At 40.3% G+C, this 20,904-nt stretch overlaps 1 protein-coding gene across 6 annotated transcripts in view; it reads right to left on the bottom strand.

Annotated features, from left to right (window-relative positions):
• Window positions 1-6,619: 6,619 nt before the first annotated feature.
• evi5.L (ecotropic viral integration site 5 L homeolog) overlaps window positions 6,620-20,904 on the bottom strand; it is a 106,201-nt gene continuing 91,916 nt past the window's right edge. For 5 of the 6 annotated variants that reach the window (XM_018258572.2, XM_018258571.2, XM_018258573.2 and 2 more), the window contains one exon: window positions 6,620-9,129. In XM_018258572.2, the coding sequence (XP_018114061.1) occupies window positions 8,821-9,129 (309 nt within the window). In that variant the 3' untranslated portion in view covers window positions 6,620-8,820. Of the gene's footprint in view, window positions 9,130-9,755; window positions 9,766-20,904 lie in introns of all 6 variants that reach the window. The other variant, XM_041590537.1, reaches the window with a different exon arrangement.

Raw genomic sequence — 20,904 nt, 5'->3', positions numbered from 1 at the left:
ACTCCGGCCCTCTGTAGCACAGAAGATGGACAGCACTGGCCTGAGTGGGTGACTGCCACTACTATTTGTCAGATATAACTTTCTTACCATTGCTGTCTGTCAATTAATGGCCAGAACATCGTTTGAATTGTTCTTTTAGCTACATGATTTAATCTGAATGGTTAATGGTAGGATCGTTCCTTGGACATAAGGATATATCTGCACATCTATGGCCAGCTTAAGGGTAACTATAAAGCAACAATCTGGTTGTGTTTTATGATAATAAAATAAAGCATGTGAGTTTTTTTAAGGAAAACTAAAGGTATACTCACGGCAGGTGATAAATGTTAGGCGCCTCCTAATGATTTGAATTGCTTACCTGATACCAAGAACTGGTGTTCCTGCACAGGCCAAGGGTATTTCTGTAGAAGCACCTCGTCACCATCTTCTTTGGTTTCTTCCGTCTTCTCTATGTTCCTGTCCTGACAGGCACATATGTAACAGAGTGAAAGCCAAAGTTGGACGCAGAAGGCTGTCTTTTTTCACTGCACTGTGCATGCGCCTGTCTTGGCCCGAAGACAAGCAAATGCGTTTGTGCAGAAATACTCCAGGCTGGGACAGTTTTCTGCTAACAGGAGCAACAGCCTATGGTACCAGTAAACATTTTGGCCCCCCATAGTGATTATACCTTTAGCTTTACTGCAAAAAATATTTTTTAAACATGTCTATTTCCCGTGCTTCTATGTAAGTAAGGTGTATATACAGTAGGTGCATACTGCTTCTTTAATATCCACCCAGTAGGCTCCAGCTGCTAAACAACCAGCATTTCCTCCCAGACCTGAAGAACGGGTAATTGTAGGGGCTTATTAATGGGAAATATTCAGTATATAATAAGGATACGGGGACAGTCATTTGACTTGACTTTTTTTCTCTTATTTCCCCTTAATTATCACAATCAAGTCTAAAGGCTGCAACTTCCTGTTTTGCAAAAAGAAAAAAAAAATGATGTAAATGATTGTTACCACAGATTTCCTATGAATTCCTGATAAGCCTGTTTTAGATCTAAGCCTAGCAACAAACATGGTGTTTGCTCTATAGCTGCTCATCTCTTGCCTACTGAGATTTCTATTACAGTTTCTTTCCTTAAAAACTGCTTTTGATAAGAGTCAACAATATCAAGTAAAATTTCAGCTGTAATGTAATTTAATTGTGCTTGGCTTTTTCTGATATCCTTTAATTGTAGCCAGAATGGAACCATAAGGGCAATGACACACAGTGCTATTTGTTGCCAGTGTTCTGTGTGCAAATGAAGTGCCGAAAGCTCCAGAAATTCTTGAAGGGGTTGTTCACCTTTAAATTAATTTTTAGTATGATGTAGAGAGTGATATTCTGAGACAATTTGCAATTGGTTTTTATTTTTAATTATTTGAGGTGTTTGAGTTATTTAGCTTTTTATTCAGCAGCTCTCCAGTTTGTAATTTCAGTCCAAAATACCCTAGAAACCATTCATTGATTTGAATAAAAAACTGGAATATGAATAGGAGACAGTCTGAATAGAAAGATGAGTAATAAAAAGTTTCAATAACAATACATTTGTAGCCTTACAGAGCCTTTGTTTTTATATGGGGTCAGTGACCCCCGTCTGACAGCTGGAAAGAATCAGAAGGCAAATAATTAAAAAACTATAAGAATAAATAAATAATGAAAACCAATTGAAATTTGCTTAGAATTGGTCATATGAAAAGTTAACTCAAAGGTGAACCACCAGTACCTTTATAGATCTCTTTTATTTATGTACATAATCTCACATCCGCTTCCACAACCAGACCATCCAGTGGAAAGAGTTTTAACATATTACCTATGAGACCAGTAAAAAACATTTTCAACCTGAACTCCACCCAGCCAACTAGCCTCTGATGACTCAAACATGGTTGGGACAAGCTTCCATAGGAGAGTAGGGATGGGCGAAGTTTACCCGTTTCGCTTCGCCAAAAATTTGCCGCCCGTGAAATGTCCCAGACGCCCATTAAAGTCTATGAGCGTCCAAAAAATTTTGTCGCGCGGCGAAATTTTTTGGACGCGCCTCTTTTTATTTTGACACACGACGCCATGCAAGTCTATGGGCGTCATTTTTTCGGCGAAACAAGGCGAAAAAATTTGCCCATCCTTACAGGAGAGGTATCAACACTCAAACTTCAACCCAACACCCACGTGATCCCTCAACTGTGCTCACCTACTTGGCCCAAACCTGCCCAAGCCATGGGTATCATGTGTTTCAGGTCAACCAGCTCATTGCTACCATGAAAGGTTGAAAAGAAGAGAACAATAAGCGTAACACACCACACAGCAACAGTGCAAGAAGCTTTGTGCAAATCACTCCAGAGTATGCACAGCTACAGAGCAAAGGATTTGTATATTAATGCACTCAACCTAATAATTCCATATACAGGCCAGAGAATTTATACACATACAAGCCTTCCATATTCAATACAATGTAGTGATAACTGTGTATCGTCCCAAACAATGTAGCAATACAATCGGACTGGGATGCCAGGGGCCCACCACAAAACCTTAGGCTGAGGGCCCACTTTTCAAACTATTATTCTTTCCCCACTCAACCTCTTTATTTTCCAAGTCTTTTATTTCTTCTTACTATATTCTTGCATTATTAAGCTTTTTTCCCCCATAAAGAAATAGGGAATGACCATGAAATAGGCTAAATGGTTAGAAGCAAGAGGCCCACTGACACCTGGGCCCACCGGGAGTTTTCCTGGTATCCCGTGGGCCAGTCCGACACTGAATACAAACTAGAGCAATTGGCTTTGTGCGTATTACTGCAGGCAAGTAGCAATACAGGGGTATAGGCCTTGCATTGAGCCCAGAGAGACCATTCATATGGTGCATTTGTCTTTGTGCATATTCTAGGCATGCCAAAAACACCATTGCATACCTCCCAACGGTCCAGTTTTCAGCGGGACAGTCCCACTTTTGACAGCTCAACCCACAGTCCCGCATTTGTACTGAAAAGTCCAGACTTTCTCTGCACTGAAAAGCCAGAAACAGATTCAAAGTTTCTAACTTAATTGGCTTTTGTCTGAGAGCCCAGAACAGCCTCCAGGTGCAACTAACATACTTTTTTAACGATTTAGAGATAAGCAAATAAGTAATTGTAACAATTTAGATAAACAGGTCTCTTGGGAGAAGTTAGACTCACAGCTTAAAGGGCAATTCACCTTCATTATCAAAACTGTAATAACTAAAAAAAAAAAAAAAAGAAAAACACACAGAAATACGTTTAAACTTTTATAACCTGCCAAATTTTGTAAAATAAACATGGTAATTAGGGGGGTGGGGCCACGAAAATTGGAGTGGTAAAAATTGTGCCGCACTACATGTGGCAAGTTTTTTTTGACCCTCTTTTTATTTCCAAAATGTTGGGAGGTATGTCATTGTGATGATTTATCATATACCCCAGACCTGTCAGCACTACAGTGTACTGGGCCATGTACTTTAAAGGAACAGTTCAGTGTAAAAAATAAATACTGGGTTAATAGATAGGCTGTGCAAAATAAAAACTGTTTCCAATACAGTTAGTTAGGCAAAAATGTAATGTATAAAGGCTGGAGTGAGTGGATGTTTAACAGAACAGAACACTACTTCCTGCTTTTCAGCTCTCTAACTCTGAGTTAGTCAGCGACTTAAAGGTGGGAAAACAGTTATGGCCTTTACGGCCCTCCTCGTATCACCGATTGGTCACTGACTGGTAAAAATGTAACTATGTAGCCTTGTTTGGCAAAGTTGCTAATTGAGTGAACGTTTGCCTGATTTGGCCACCCACACACTTGTCCAATCTGTTTGATCCCATCATTTGGCCCCCGAAGCTTTCCTCACATGATGGGATCTGGCTAACCTGTCCCATAAATAGGTCACTGGTTTTTGGCCAGATGGCAGGCCATCGGGAGGCCCCATATATAGGCCAGTAGGCTGCTGCCTGGTCTGGAAGGGCTGAGTTGGCAGCTTTATTTGGCCCAAATATGGCCACTTTTAGTAGAACAAAGTCCACAGTGGTGTCTCCAAGCCCCAGACATTGCACTTGTTAAAGAACCGGCGAGGAGACATTAATCCTCCATCCTGCTTCCATCTGTTTAGCTTTGGCACCTCAGTGTTGTACAACACACAGATAAGGAATCCTGCTGATGGTACATAGATAGCATTGCTGATTGCTCTACACACTTCATAGCATGGCTGTAAAGTGCAGAATAAGCACCTAGAGCTACTGCAAAGCATTCACATATCAGGCTTGTCTGGGCTCCAATCAATACAAGATAACTGCCCTTTAAAGGGGTGCTTCAACTTCAAGTTAACTTTTAGTATGCTATAGAATGGATAATTCTAACAACTTTTCAACTGTTTTTTTTTTTTTTTTTTTTTGCAATAGTTTTTGAAATATTTGCCTTCTTCTTCTGACTCTTTCCAACTTTCAAATGGGGGTCACTGGCTCCCACTTAAACAAATGCTCTGTAAAGCTGGCCATAGATGCAAAGATCAGATCGTACGAATCTCCTTTTCGTAACATTTTCGGGCCGTGTGTAGAGAGTCCCGACATTTTTCGTGCCATGGAGATTAGTCGTTCAGTTGATTGGACAGGTTAGAAATTCTCTGTCTGCACTGATAATATCACCAGCTTTGGTCGGACATAACTTTCATACGATTGCTGTCAGGGGCAGAACATCGGCTCATCTGTTCTTTTACTACTTTTTTTACTCTCTATATCATACTTACAGTTAATTTAAAGGCGAACAACCCCTTTAAGGCCATGTTTTCATCTATGTTTTACATGCAGGTGCCGCCATGACAAAGCCTGGCATATAAATCAGATGCACTCTCAGTCCACTGACTAGTACTACAGTTAGATATTAAAAGTCTTTTCCCATCTCGGAGGGAAGAAATTATCTGTCACCCTTGCCTTTTTAAAAATGGATATTTGTCTCTCCGATTGAAACATCCTTCCCCCCAGTGACTGCAATCTGCACAAGCAGCATGGAGCAATCCTCTTCTTCCACTTTTTCTTTCTTTCAAATCCCAGAGCTGACGCATGTGCAGTAGTGAGAATAATAAGTCTTTGTTGTTAAAGTTCGGCCTTTCACTCTACTGCACATGTGCACCCGAAAGAAGAAGCAGAACAAGGATCGCTCTGTAGTGTTAGCACAGAAGTACCATGGGCCACTGCACTTTTGTAAATGGGGGGGGGGAATGTGCCAAACTTTTGGCACCCCCCCTCAGGTGATTGAAGCTTTTCTTCTCCTATATATAAAGATACTCCCCCCTTTAAACAGTAAGCAGTTCACTCTGTTTCAACTAATGTTTCACACAGGAAATAAGTGTAAACATTAAAGAAGGGAGGACAAAATGCTTGGCCAACAAATTTAAAGATCAAGCAAGAGGACATCCAACCTGTGCCCACCAGCTGCCGTTGAACAACCCAAGCATCTTCACGTCAAGCCTTGGGGGAGGGGGGGCAGGGCAGGTGGACCAGTCCGACACTGGCCATCAGGAGGGCACAGGGGGTACATTCATATAAAGCCCACCTTGACAGCACCAAAGCGATGTGCCGAACCGCAGAAATCCTGAAGACCTGAAGATCAGAAAGTCCCCAAACGCCAAAGACCCGAAGCTGCAGAGCCGAAGCCACGAAAAAAGACCCAAAGGAAAGCAAAGACGCAAGAAGAAGTTCTGCTGAACACCAATGTGTGTTTTTTTTAAAATTGTATTAAACCCCTGACCACCAGTGTTTCTTTTTAACTTGTAAGGGGGTCCCTGGCTCCAATGTTTTGGTTTTTTTTTACCTTATAGGGGGGCCTGACCACCAATGTTTTTTTAAAAACTGCAAGACCCTGGGCACCAGTTTTTTTTTTACATATAAGGGGGGGTTTACTGTTTTTTAGCACCCAGAAAATTTGTTGTACGGGCCCAGTGATTTCTGGTGGTGACCCTGGGGGGGGGGGGGTCAAAGAGTTACAGCCCATTTGATGAAGGGCACTGATGAAGCCTTTCTGACTGGACAAAGATTGGAATTGCATCCTGCTGTTGCACAACATTTCCTACTTTTAGCAATGAACATGGGATGGTGCAATAAGGTTTAATCAAAGCCATAATATTCAGGGAAGAGGATATTGTATTGGGCAACAGGGTAGAGACTATAGGAAGCAATGGGGCTTGTTTGCTTTCAGCTTGGAAACTGGTTTAGGGGAAGACATTGAATTTAACGAAAAATGTCAAACTTTTGTAGATGGAGAAATGTTCTAATTAACATCAAATACTGCAATGATTTGTAATGCAATCCATTTCTAAAGGTACATATCCCCCCCCACATGCCCTGTACAGTCCCCACAGCTAACTCCACTAAGCAGCTCTGGTTTTGATAAACAGGTACAGGGAAGAGGGGCTTTTATGTTTAGTGCAGTTACAATGTGATGAGGGGTGGGTTAGTTTTAGTCTTGGCTGTTCTGTTAGCAAATTGACTTTCCTGCGGTGAATAAACGCCAATAACCCACGCTGTCCCAATGCTAAATGAAAGAGAGAAATGCATAATCATCTGTAAGTGCAACAACTTTGTTCATTAAAATAACATGTCAGCAAGTTTAATTCATGAAAAAGATTTATTTTAGTTACATATATATAATATATATAATGTTAAAAGATTTCCATCAATAGTGTTTCTCCCAAGCATTTGTTAAAGTGATGAATTTGTTATGGAAATTCAAAATCTATTTCACAGTGAAACAGTTAGTGTTTTGCTTTATGGCTGGAAGTCAATTTCTGCTGCAGGGCTGCATCTTTAAGCACTCCCTCTGGTGTTGTACAACTATCACTCCCATCAGTGTGCCAGCATCACAGCTCTGCAGGCAGGTGCATTCTGGGAACACGAGTGAGTGCATAATGCCGTTCTGTACAAAACACATAATTGCTTTTTCTGTTAGGATGCAGTTTCTACAATTATATCTCAACATTTACATTGCAATAAAAAAAAAAAAAAAAGAGATTTGTAATGTACACCTTCTCAATGAAAGATATGTATATTTATGTACAAAATTGATCACAACACAAGAATTGACCTTTTTAGTTAGTAACTTAGACTCAAACATAAAACAAATAAAAAAAAAAAAATCCCAGCAAAAGGTGCACTATAAAATATGGAGAGTGTCGGAGATTCTGCAGCCTGACACTGCGATAGTGCGACAACGCACAGTGATCAGCTATTTGTTACACTAACCCATAATGATGATTTAAAAACGATTCAGAGAATGTCTCTATGTCTAGAATTAGAGTTTCCAAATGGTTCAGAGCTGGCAATGGGGGCACACAGTGGATACTCCCAGCAACCATTATACAAGAGCCTAGCCCCCCCCCCTCCATCATAAAATCACTACCACCAATGGACCAGAGACTGTAAATCTGGCACGGGCCATTTAAATTGGTTAGAGATAAATCAAGCATTGACTTCACTGTCACTTTAAGTTGAGCAGATGACTGGAGCGTTCCCCATACTGCTCAGTATCCATTCACTGTATTTGTTTACCTCTCAGCCTCCATGTCTATGACACCTTAGCAACACTCACAGAATGTCTCCTTAAATAGTTTTTCATTCTCTTAGGGTAGTGGCAGACGGAGATTAGTTGTCCAGCAACAAAACTTCTCTTCTTCTCCCCAAATGCCTTACCACCGGCAAGAATATGAATTGCTGGCGGGACGGCATTCAGAATCACTTCGGATTTCCAAAGTCACCTCGTGAGGCAAATTCAGAAATGTATACCATCTTGCCGGCAATTCGTATTCTTTCCGGCAGGAAAGCATTTGGGGAGATTAGTCACCCGAAGTAGGGAAGATTTGTCACTCAGCGACTAATCTCCCCGTTTGCCATTGCCTTGGTGGCAGACGGGAGATTAGTCGCCAAGTGACAAATCTCTACTGCGGGCTACTAATCTCCCCTGATATGCCTTGCCGCTGGCGAGAATGCGATATGCCAGCAGGATGAAATATGAATTGCTTAGTTTCTGGTAGTCAACCGAAATTTCCTCATTTCCAAAGCGATTTGTATGCCATCCCGTGAGTGATTCACATTTTTGCCGATGGGAAGGCATTTCAGGGGTGAATAGTCGCCTGCAGTAGATATTTGTCGCTGGGCAACTAATCTGCCACCACACTTACAGGGACATATGACTGAAGGTGAGCGACACCCACCCAAATATTTGAGGCAGGTATTGCAAAGCTTTCTACCCTTCTCTGACACATTACTGGCAGGAGAGGCACAGGACCAGCAATCCCTCTGGCTCATTCACAAGCTTTCCTAGCTCTAGGGCTACACACATGTATTATTGGAGTGTGGATTTTAGTGTTAAGGGGGTCCCTAAAAACACAAACATTCTGATTAAATGTTGAACCCACGGTTTCGACACCCAGCTTGATTGAGCATCACCAATTGTTAAAAACCCATGACATTTGTTCAGACAGGCCTAAAATATTGCACAGAGTTGACGGTTACAGTTGTAGGATCTCCTCCGGTGTGACCAAATGCACAAGTTCTTTCTTCCTTTCCACCTTGTTTAAAATGACGAACATTGAAGCGATTGTGGTAATACTGCAACAACAAATATGTGGTGAGGACGCAGCCTCGTGTATGGCAGACTGGGAAGATTTGGCAAAACCTGAAGGCAGTTAAACGTTCTATACAAATGCTGGATCAGCCACATCCAAAGGCCATGTAAGAATTCTGTACAGAGGAATTAGTAGCAGTGACAATGGAATCCATGGGGCTTGATGGGTGCATAGTCACAGTGAAGATCAAACAGTAGTGGAATAAGATTCTGTCCTTTTCCCAGTTTGTTTTGGAACCATACCATTAGAATCTGTGACAATGGAAAGAACCTCTGTGTCGCTGTCACTGCTTTCTGAAGCTGAAGGGTCCAGTGCCATCTTGTCATGTCTTTTGTGCAGATGAAACTGAACCTTTCCCTCCTGCAGTGTGCCCCCAACGTATTCTTCATCAGAGGAATGGAAAGACTCGTCATCACCAATGATATGGTTGACAATATGGATCCCGTCAAAAGTGGGTTGGTCTGGGAGGCCCTTCTTGCTGTTTAGGCATTTTATCTGGCAAAAACACAACAACATAAGAAGGCATAAGAAAGATACATGGCCACACTAAGCGTGGCACTTTATAATGAAAAAGGAGCTGCAAATTGTCGAAATCTGTCTGCACTTTTAATATGAATCCAGATTGTGAAGGCCATTAACCATGGAAACCAATTAGTGGTCTAAAAAGAAAGATGAGAAAATAGAAAGGGATTTGCATTTAATAAAACCAATCAGAACCATCTTCATCATTATCAGATTCAGATCATTCCTCAGCTCAGTCAGTCACATACCACAAACCAGAGACAGTACAGATGTGTGAATATTTCTTCTTACCATATAAAAGCAGGAGATCAAACTATATTCTGGTTACGTTGGTACAACAAATGAGATATTTTAGGTTCCCTGTACAAATATACTATACTGCAGGACTGGTGATAATAGGGAATGAATTTTGTGAGGATGAATAAGGTCACTTTTGCGTAGACCGGCATCCCAAAATTACTGCTTTTTTACTGGAATTATGGAGTGATAGTCAAGGCAACCTGTGGCACATGCACTGGAATGAGAGACTGGAGAACAAACGAATGGATGAAAAGGAATGAACCTCACCAGCCAACAAACAGCAAACTCCTTGAACTTACCTGTAACAGGCTGGTCCATCAAGTCAAGCATGAGTAAAAACAGGTGACATTAAAGAGACCACTTTTTCAGGTAATTACAGAGAAAAGTCACAGCTGCATGATGAAGGGAGAGGAGGCTGTACAGTTATCCAAAGAAGGGTAAAGAGAAGGTTTCCAAATGGCAATATAGGGCAGGGGAGGGAAAGCAATGGAAGGAGAAAAGAGGGGACAGCATAAGTGTCTGATGAAAGAGAAACACAACAAATGCAATATGGAAGTGAAGAATAAGGTGGACATGTGATACAAAGAAAGATGAGCAAGAGGTGCAGCAGAATGTGGGATGAAGGCAAATGAGGGGTGGAGTAAGTGAGGAATGGAGCATGAGGTGGAGGGGAGATGAGGCAGTGCAAGAGAAGTAGAGAAAGGGAGATTGTATGAATATAGAGCAATGTTACATAGATGGAGGCAATAGAGGGAGATGGCATGGCTATTCAGCTGGGTGGGCATCAGTAGAACTTCAGAATGGTTGGTGTAAATATTAAGAAAAAAACTCCAAAGTTGTAAGTCTGATAATTCCCAGACTCCATGGATATTTGAGAAGAAAAAATACACATTTTCAATATTGAAGAACAGGTAGCAAGTATCAAAAAGAAATGCAGTGTTCAGTCACTAGCACATCTATTACCCCCATGCCTGAGAATTGAAGTGGCGTTATACTGCATGTTTTCAATTCCTTTCTTCTCACCCTAACCAGGAAGGCTTCCCTGCAAAGTAGTACAGTAAGGAACAGCACCAATTATAATTTATGGTTTCACACTGCACTGTGTAAGAGATAATACACCTTCTATTATACTACAAATACACACATATACACGCTGAGTGCAACAACCCAAGAGCTTCACTCCAGCTTCCGCCAAATTCTCTATACCCTCTGGCCAGATACATGAGCTGACTAAGCAGAGAACTCGGCTTTTGCACGATTAGACGTATTTCCTAACATAAAATAGAAGTGTAGAGTGTACACCTGCACTCTAACATATTTTTTAGTGATAGCTTGCGGTTTAAACCCAATAAACATAATGCAGGGTTTAAGGGGAAATCACTTTTGTAAATGCAGCCCACACCAGTTTCCCAGGTATAGGCCTTGTTTGAAGCTTTGCGGAGGTCATCATTTTACCATAAGATTTGAAAGAACAGTTCAGTGTAAAAATAAAAACTGGGTTAATAGACTGTGCAAAATAAAAAATGTTTCTAATATAGTTAGTTAGGCAAAAATGTGACTGAGTGACTGAATGTCTAACATAACAGAACACTACTTCCTGCTTTTCAGCTCTCTAACTCTGAGTTAGTCGGTGACATGAAGGGGAGTTAGTCAGTGACTTGAAGTGAGTTTGCAATTGATCCTCAGCATTCAGCTCAAATTCAAAAGCAACAATTATAACCTATATGGCCCCCCTTAAGTAACCGATTGGTTACTTACTGGTAACCAATCCGTTTAAACCAAGAGAGCTGAAAAGCAGCAAGTAGTGTTCTGTTTGTTCTGTTCGACATTCAGTCACTCCAGCCTTTATACATTATATTTTTGCCTAACTAACTATATTAGAAACATTTTTTATTTTGCACAGCCTATCTATTAACCCAGTTTTTATCTTAACTTCTCTGATTAAAGGAATTGTTCAGTGTAAACAGGCCCGGGTAAAATCAGGTATTTATATGCTCAATTATTTCTCATGTCTACAGGCCAGTAGGAATAGACTGGGAGCAATAGCTTTCCCTATAGCCTAGTGATGAGATTTGTGGCTTCTGCGGAGTTCGTTCAAGTCAGGACAAGAAAATCTATACTAAGGTGTTAAAATACCTGGAATGCAAAATTAGGATCTATGGAGTTTGGGTTGAGCCACGACAATGTCTTGAGGATTTACGTAGTGTCTTACCAGACAAACCCATGATGTGCCACAGGAGAGGCACGAATTTGAGAGACCTTCTGGTAAAAACTGATCCAATTAAATGTTATCAAGTAAAACAGGGTAATGTATATGGCCACATAAACCAGGATGTTATCATTGTCCTAACTGCATCTCTTGCAGATTTATGGCCCCTGGGGACAGCTTTTTACATCCACAGACTGGTAAACGATTTCTGATTAAACACCACATCCCATGCATCACCCCACACGTCATTTACCTAATAACTTGTCCATGTGGCCTTGCTTATGTGGGCAAAACGGACTTAACCTGTTTTTGGATGGATGGGCATCATTCCGCTATAAGCACTGGCCTCACTAACAAACCTGTAGCAATGCTGGGCATAGGCTCCATTGTTTCTGCTAAGTTGCTATAGATCATGTGCCCCCACTTAGGAGAGGTGGTGACCGTTCAAAATTGCTGCTCCAAAGGGAGGTTTTTTGAATTAAAAAGCTAAACACTATGGCACCAGCAGGGTTAAATGAACATTGTTCTTCCCTATGCTTTTTGAATCAGCGTTAATAGCCTATATAGCATGTTGTTACATTGTTATGAATTTAGTATCAATTATATTCAGTATATCCTTTCATTGATACATTTTGCAGAGAACATTTGTTACACTGTTTCTGTGTGTTATAATTCATTATTGTGTGATTAGATTTTGAACTTATTGGTTTCTATGATTAACCTGTTCCACTCTACAGGGATGTGTTTCCTGTCATGTGGTGTTGGGACAGTCACACCATTGGGTGAATGCTTGTGGGTTTTACTTATTTATTCACAGGTGATTTTACTGGGGATTTGTGGTAGGGAGGGGGAGGGAGAGAGAGAGAGAGAGAGAGAGAGAGAGAGAGAGAGAGAGAGAGAGAGAGAGAGAGAGAGAGAGAGAGAGAGATAGTGGTTATGATTGGCATAAAGCTAGATTTATTTCAAACATAGGAACCACAGATAAACAGATCTCCCCCTTCCTTATTAATCACCACTATCACTGTATTTAAAGAAAGGGGAAATTGGATACGGTTAAGGGAGTCCCTCATCGTATCATAAAACGATGGCAGTGATGGCACTGTATCAGTCTGATGGGAAACTCTTATTGGTCATAATTTTTTTTTTTTAGTTTTTCACTAATTTGCCTTCTTCGACTATTTCAAATGGGGTCACTGACCCCATCTAAAAAACAAATGCTCTTTAAGACTACACATTTCTTGTTATTGCTACTTTATATTACTCACCTTTCTATTCAGGTCTCGCCTATTCATGGTGGCTAGGGGAATTTGGACATTAGCAACCAGATGGCTGAAATATCAATCTGGAAAGCTGTTAAATAAAAAGCTAAATAACTCAAAAACCATAAATAATAATAAAAAAAAATGAAAACCAATTGCAAATTGTATGAGAAAATCACTCTCTACATCATACTAAAAGTTAACTCAAAGGTGAACAACCTCTTTAAGTGCTTAATTTGAGATATATATATATATAATATTTGCCTAATAAGTCACACAAGATGCCCATATAGACTAAAACAGATGCACATCTGGCACCTATGCAAAAGCCTCTTCAAAGGGATACTGCCATGGGAAAAAAAAAATTTTCAAAATGAATCAGTTAATAGTGCTGCTCCAGCAGAATTCTGCACTGAAATACATTTCTCAAAAGAGCAAACAGATTTTTTTATATTCAATTTTGAAATCCGACACGGGGCTAGACATATTGTCAATTTCCCAGCTGCCCCAAGTCATGTGACCTGTGCTCTGATAAACTTCAATCACTCTTTACTGTTGTACTACAAGCAGCCAAACAAAAGAACAATGGGAAGGTAACCGATAGCAGCTCCCTAACACAAAATAACAGCTGCCTGGTAGATCTAAGAACAACACTCAATAGTAAAAACCCATGTCTCACTGAGACACATTCAGTTACATTGAGAAGGAAAAACAGCAGCCTGCCAGAAAGCATTTCTCTCCTAAAGTGCAGGCACAAGTCACATGACATCGGGCAGCTGACAATATGTCTAGCCCCATGTCAGATTTCAAAATTCAATATAAAAAAATCTGTTTTGAGAAATGGATTTCAGTTCAGAATTCTGCTGGAGTAGCACTATTAACTGATGCGTTTTGAAAAAAACATGTTTTCCGATGACAGGATCCCTTTAAAGCCTCGAACCAAGTGTGTTATGTACGGTAAGCAAGTCTGCTATATACATCTCTTTACTTAGTCAAACAACTGTCTCTTAAATTAAGACACACCGGGTCAGATTCAATTCAGTGAGAAACAAATATTTTACGGCTTATCACATGAAAAGTGAAGGAAGATGTTCAATTTGAGGAGAAAAAACTTCTCCTAATTCAGTTCCAGTTTTTCCCATAGACTTCAATAGCGTTTCCACATGATAATTTGGGTGATATTACTCCAACTTCCAGTACAGCAGTAAAAAGATACTGAAGTTTATTAGAGCACAAGTCACAGGACTGGGGGCAGCTGGGAAACTGACAATATGTCAAGCCCCATGTCAGATTTCAAAATTAAATGTAACAAAATCTGTTTGCTCTTTTGGGAAACGGATTTCAGTGCAGAATTCTGCTGGAGCAGCACTATTAACTGATGTGTTTTGACAGTAGTGTAGGGTTTTCCTGACCTGCACCCGAACCTTACCCGCCCTGCTCCAGCCCGCCCGCACCCGCACTTCCAGGGTCCTTTTATAGACCCGCGCCAATGACGTCACAAAAGGGACGGGGCGAGCAGACTTGAGACTATAAAACCGGAACCCGGAATTTGAAGGTGGCGGATGGGGAGAGCAGGAGAAGAGCTCAAGACGCACCCGCGAGGTCGACCTGAACCCGCCCGACCCGCGGGTATCGGGTCGGCCCGCACATCACTATATGACAGTATCCCTTTAAGTTAACTTTTGGTATGTTACAGAATGGGCTTCATTTTTCAATTTAAATAATTTGCCTTTTTTCTTCTGCCTTACTTATCTTTGTATTCAGTCTATCTCCTATTTATCTGTAAATCTGTCACTCACACCACTGCCTGGTTGCTACAGGCCCTTTAATTCATGACTGAATGTGCATTGAGTTTTTTTGTAATTCCTATGACAAATGTATGATATAATGAGCTCTAATCAATGAATCTGGAGTTTCATGCCTCCAGTTCAGATATAGGAGATGCCATAGATCAATGGGAAGGGGATATTTCCATTCTAGAAACCAGATAATCAAAAAAGAATATTTCATTCATTAAAACAGATTCAGGTTGTCACCTGAGGAATACTCAGAGTTCAAAATCAATTACTCAGACCAAACTTGATTGTGATTAACCTGCTCAAGATATTTCTTAAACATGAGTGGATTTGAGTAAATTTGTGATTAGTTTTTTTTTTTGTCCTGACTGTTGAAATGATGTAACAAAGTAATGAAATTACTATATACTAGTAACAATATTAAGAACATGTTTGATACATTTATAGTGGAAAGTTGCTTGCAATTACATTTCTTTCATCGTGTAATATGTTTTACGGTTTTAAATTGTTGGTGTGGAGTTTCCCTTTAAACAGAGTGGGTCCTGGCCCACTGCATGCTCTGCTGAAACTGAAGGAAATAAATAGATACAGTAGAATGACACATTGCCCCTGGGGGGCTGATCTTTCTGGTAACATTTACAAAGCACTGCACTTTAGTCACTCCATCTATCCCACCTGATAATACAAGGGAACGGTTATAAAACTGTAAAATGATTCACAAGTGCTAATTTACTATGGTCCAGTGTGAAAATCCGTTACTCTAATTTTAGCCTGATATTGCAGCAATTGCTCCAGGTGCAAGTGCTCTTGAACTTGTCAAGGGCATTAAAAAAATAATTAAATAAAATATCCCCATAGAAGAGAGAAAACTGCACCTGCAAATGGAAATGATACTTTGCTGTATAATCATGGTTCCTTAAAGGAACAGTAACGCCAAAAATACGTGTTTTAAAGTAATGAAATGATAATGCAGTGTTGCACTGCACTGGTACAACTGGTGTGTATGCTTCAGAAACACTATTATAGTTTATATAAACAAGCTGCTGTGTAGCCATGGGGGCAGCCATTCAAAGCAGGAAAAGGAGAAAAGGCACAGGATACACAGCAGATAACCGATAAGCAATGAGATTCTTCAGAACATACAGTATCTATTGTGTATCCTGTGCTTGAATGGCTGCCCCCATGACTACACAGCAGCTTGTTTATATAAACTATAGTAGAGTTTCTGAAGCAAACACACCAGTTTTACCAGTGCAGAGCAACACTACATTATATTGTCATCCTTTAAAACACTCATTTTTTGGTGTTACTGTTCCTTTAACTTTTTTTTCAGACCTACATTCAACTCATGATACATAACTATTTAAAAAAAAAAAGCACACAGGGATCCACACTAAACATCATGGCGATTTAATTTTGTATCGCAAACCACAGAGTAAAAATGAGTGGTTAGGACAAAGTGCATGCATTAGCCAGGATGCACCCTTAGTGCAGTGTCTTTGTGCTGGTCCTACATTCACTTTATGCTGCAAAGGAACGCACCAAGATTTAAAATGACCAGATATGGGTTGGGGTGTGATTCTTATCTCCCCCCCCCCAGGGCATAACTTCATATGTTTTTAATGCCATAAATACAGATACGAATGTGATCAGTCCACTTACAAGAAGTTTTCACACTAAAATCACACCAGTGTCTGCTCTGTACTGTGAGAGCACCGCAACACACACATCTAGCACAAACCTGCAACTTTGTGAAACATGTGTAACTGTGTTTAATGGCTCTTGCTGAGAGGCCGTGTCCTGCAAGCGCTTGTAACCACCACCCTGCAGCAGCCAGAGTGTTTCTGAGAATCGGCCAGTTCGCAGAGCTGTGAATCTGAAGCAGAACGCAGGGCTATTTTTGTCTCCTCATTCGCTATGGAGTGCTGAAGTTAATAAGCGGGGAGAGTCCCAACAGCAAAGCTCAGTCATTTGCTAGAGAACTCAATCCTTCACTGAGTTTCATGTCAAGTGTTTTCTTATAAATGGTAAACACTGATGAGAAGGCAAGATCACATGACTGTTAAAGGGATACTGTCATGGGAAAACATGTTTTTTCCAAAATGAATCAGTTAATAGTGCTGCTCTAGCAGAATTCTGCACTGAAATCCATTTTTCAAAAGAGCAAACAGATTTTTTTATATTTAATTTTGAAATATGACACAGGGCTAGACATATTGTCAAGTTTACCAGCAGCCCCCAGTCATGTGACTTGTGCTCTGATAAACTTCAATCACTCTTTACTGCTGTACTGCAAGTTGGAGTGATATCATCCCCTCCCTTTCCCCCGAGCAGCCCAACAACATTACAATGGGAAGGTAACCAGATAACAGCTCCCTAATACAAGATAACAGCTGCCTGGTAGATCTAAGGGTCAGGCCACACGAGCAGACTCAGGGAGATAAGTCGCCCCAGCGTCAAATCTCCTCTTCTTCGTGGGACAATCTCCCCAAACTGCCTTCCCCCTGCCCTCCGCCTGCTAAAATGAAAATTGTCTGCAGCAATGCACACACGGCGCTTCATTTTCCAAAGTCTCCCGAAGTTTTCTCGACAACTTCGGAAAACAAAGCGTCGCGTGTGCATTGCCGCAGGCGATTTTCATTTTAGCCGGCGGAGGGCAGGGGGAAGGCAGTTCGGGGAGATTGTTCCACGAAGAAGAGGAGATTTGTCGCTGGGGCAACCAATCTCCCTGAATCTGCTCATGTTGCCAGACCCTTAGAACAGCACTCAATATTAAAATCCAGATCCCGCTGCGACGCATTCAGTTACATTGAGTAGGTGAAACAACAGCCTGCCAGAAAGCAGTTCCATCCTAAAGTGCTGGCTCTTTCTGAAAGCACATGACCAGGCAAAATGACGTGAGATGGCTGCCTACACACCAATATTGCAACTAAAAAAATACACTTGCTGGTTCAGGAATTACATTTTATATTGTAGAGTGAATTATTTGCAATGTAAACAGCGTAATTTAGAAATAAAAACTACACCATAAAAATCATGACAGAATCCCTTTAACTCATTGGGGGGAATTCACAAAAGTGGTGATACTGAGACAAAATAAAAGTGGAGATAAAAATGTCGGATTTCCCACCGAATTCACAAACCTCCACATTTGTGAATTTGTCTTTTAAACAGACAGTTTTCAGATTTTGACTTTTGCATGACATTTTAAAGACATTTTTTCTAAGTACACCTCTCAGTCAGCCATCAAATTGGAATTTTTTGGGGACATTAAGAACATTATACATCATTTTTTTCAGGATAGTGTGGGCTTTCTAAATGTTTGTGAAATTACACTTCTGTAACAAGATATAAGAGTCTAAATTCAAAAAAATGCTATTTTATTATTAATTATTAGGTCAAGTTTCTAATTCAGGGATCCCCAACCTTTTGAACCTGTGAGCAACATTCAGAAGTAAAAGGAATTGGGGAGCAACACAAGCATGAAAAATGTTCTTGGGGTGCCAAATAATCACTGTGATTGGCCATTTAGTAGCCTCTATGTGGATTGTCAACCTACATTGAGGCTCTGTCTGACAGTACATCTGTTTTTTATGCAACTAAAACTTGCCTCCAAGTCTGAAATTCAAAAATAAGCACCTGCTTTGAGGCCACTGGGAGCAACATCCAAGGGGTTGGGGAGCAACATGTTGCTCATGAGCTACTCGTTGGGGATCACTGGAATTGTTGCTAAAACTAAAAACACGGCTGTGAGACTTTACTTTTCCTTTAGATAATATATTCACATTGCTAATACTGGCTTATTCATTAAGCTAAAACTAATAAAATAATGCAAGTGGAAGTTAAACACTTTTTACATATAAAATTGAATAAAATTCACTTTTTTTGTTTATCAGTGTTTTACTTGTTTTGTTAATGAGGCTTTTACACCTGTAGCGTTAGACAGAAACTTGTGTAGGGGCACCTACAAGAGATGTGTAGTGAAGATTGGGTGAACCAAAAGCAGAGCAAATGATTTTAGACTTGATCTGACACATGTAGAAGGGTTATACTGAGCTTTATACGGGAGAAAATGACATTTTTGCACCATTTTGATAGACAAATTCATAAAAGTGTCTGTAAACTCTCTTTCTTTCACTAAAGCAGTTATCCCCAACCAGTAGCATGTGAGCAACATGTTGCTCTCCAACCCCTTGGATGTTGCTCTCAGGGTCCTCAAAGCAGGTTCTTATTTTTTAATTCCAGGCTTGGAGGCAAGTTTTATTTGCATAAAAACTAAGTATAGAGCCAAGTAGTGCCTCTTGTAGGCTGCCAGTTCACATAGGGGCTACCAAGCAGCCAATCACGGCCCTTTATTGGTGCCACCCCAAGGGACTTTTTCATTTTCTTGTGTTGCTCCCCAAATCTTTTTACATTTGAATGTGGCTCACGGGTAAAAAATGGTTGGGGACCACTGCTCTAAAATATGAAAAGGGGCGGTTGAGTCAGAATCTAGGCGGATTTCTGTTTGTGAATGTGGAGAAAGTGTTTTACTCCAGTTTACCACCACTTTTTTTTTTAAAGGTATTTTTTTTATTTATTTATTTTTTTTAAAACAGTAAACATTGACGAGACAATAAACATTTATGTTACAAACATGTGTCACTGGATTTTTTTCCTTGCATCAAGACTTTACTACTTACTTACAGGTTGATCTATTATACCATTCAGCTATTCGCAAAATGTTTCCCTCATTCACTCGCCATGTCCCATCTAGGTTGAGTGACAGGGCCAGATTACCACCATGGGCTCCATATTTTATCGAATTTACGGGCCGAGCCTCTGGCTTCAGGGGTATTGCTGTGTTGACTAAGTTTATCCAGGAGTCTCGGGGGAGGAGGGGTAGGCCTATCCAGTGCATAACTATATTTTTCTTTGCATAATACAGTAATGCCCTAAATCTCCCTCTTGCAAGGACTGTATGTACTAATTGGTCTACTATCCCCAGTATACACACCATAGCAGATAGCACCTGTGTGAAGTCGAGGGTGTTTGCTGGGGCTGCTATTATCTGAGACCAGTATGAATTGATTACTAGACAGGCCCAAATCATGTGTATATAATTAGCCGACGGAATTCTACACTCTCTTGGCCATAGAGTTTACCACCACTTTTACTCCAAAAATAAGCCATCTGCACTTTTGTGAATTCCCCCCTTTGTATCTACAGACCCTTCGGTGCAGTGTGGTTTATCAGCCATTAAGCTGAAATGAATCAAACACATTCCCACAAATCTCAAGTTGAAGCAAAGAAATTGAAGACTTATGCAAAGCCAAAGGAGCTTTGTGGTCTCCCAGTATCCATGTGTAATCTGTTGTGCCACTGCTGTAATCTAGGTAGCACATAGCAGCCTTGCAACATCCAGGAAACACACTCACTCACTTACCAACAAGGGCCAGAACAACAGGATGGCTCGCATGCTGATAAATCATAGAGTTTCAATGGTTTGCAGTCTAGAGTGAAAGAAAAGGCTCGACGAGAGAGATTTATGACCATTGCAAAATTAGCTGTTATTTTTCTTACAGAAAGCTAATTTTCTTCTCACAGGCACAGGAAGCAGCAGACTGAATTGTGCAACTGATTGGATTTCTTAGGAGTAACAACAACCTCCTCTATCATATTGATACATTACAGTCTCCTGTGTAAAACCTACACCTGTTTAACAGACTTGTGTGTATACACAAAGTGAAATGTGGGAGTTTCCAGGCCATGAAGCGATAATGTCTAGATGGTGATGCTGCAGTCGGCACACAATTCCCTGAGCAGGAGACAACACTACAATGTGCGTTTTGATCAATAATTATATATATATATATATATATATATATATATATATATATATATATATATATATATATATATATATATATATATATATATATATATATATATATATATATATATATATATATATATTATATATGTAAATTAATGGGGCAATAGAGATTTTTAGACTCATTTTTAATTTACATGAATTTTGTTGCCAGCAGCACTTTAGACCTAGCAAAAAAAAATATTTCTGGATTGTGCTAATGGGTGTACTATAGTACTGTAGCCTGAAAATTAATTTTGCACTGTAAACCAACCAGTATGGCAGCTCCCCGCACAACATACAGAGATAGGATATATAAAGCACTGACTAGAA

Source organism: Xenopus laevis, chromosome 4L (genome assembly GCF_017654675.1).
Source record: "Xenopus laevis strain J_2021 chromosome 4L, Xenopus_laevis_v10.1, whole genome shotgun sequence".
NCBI lineage: Eukaryota > Metazoa > Chordata > Amphibia > Anura > Pipidae > Xenopus > Xenopus laevis.
This window is presented reverse-complemented; position numbering and strand designations above follow the sequence as displayed.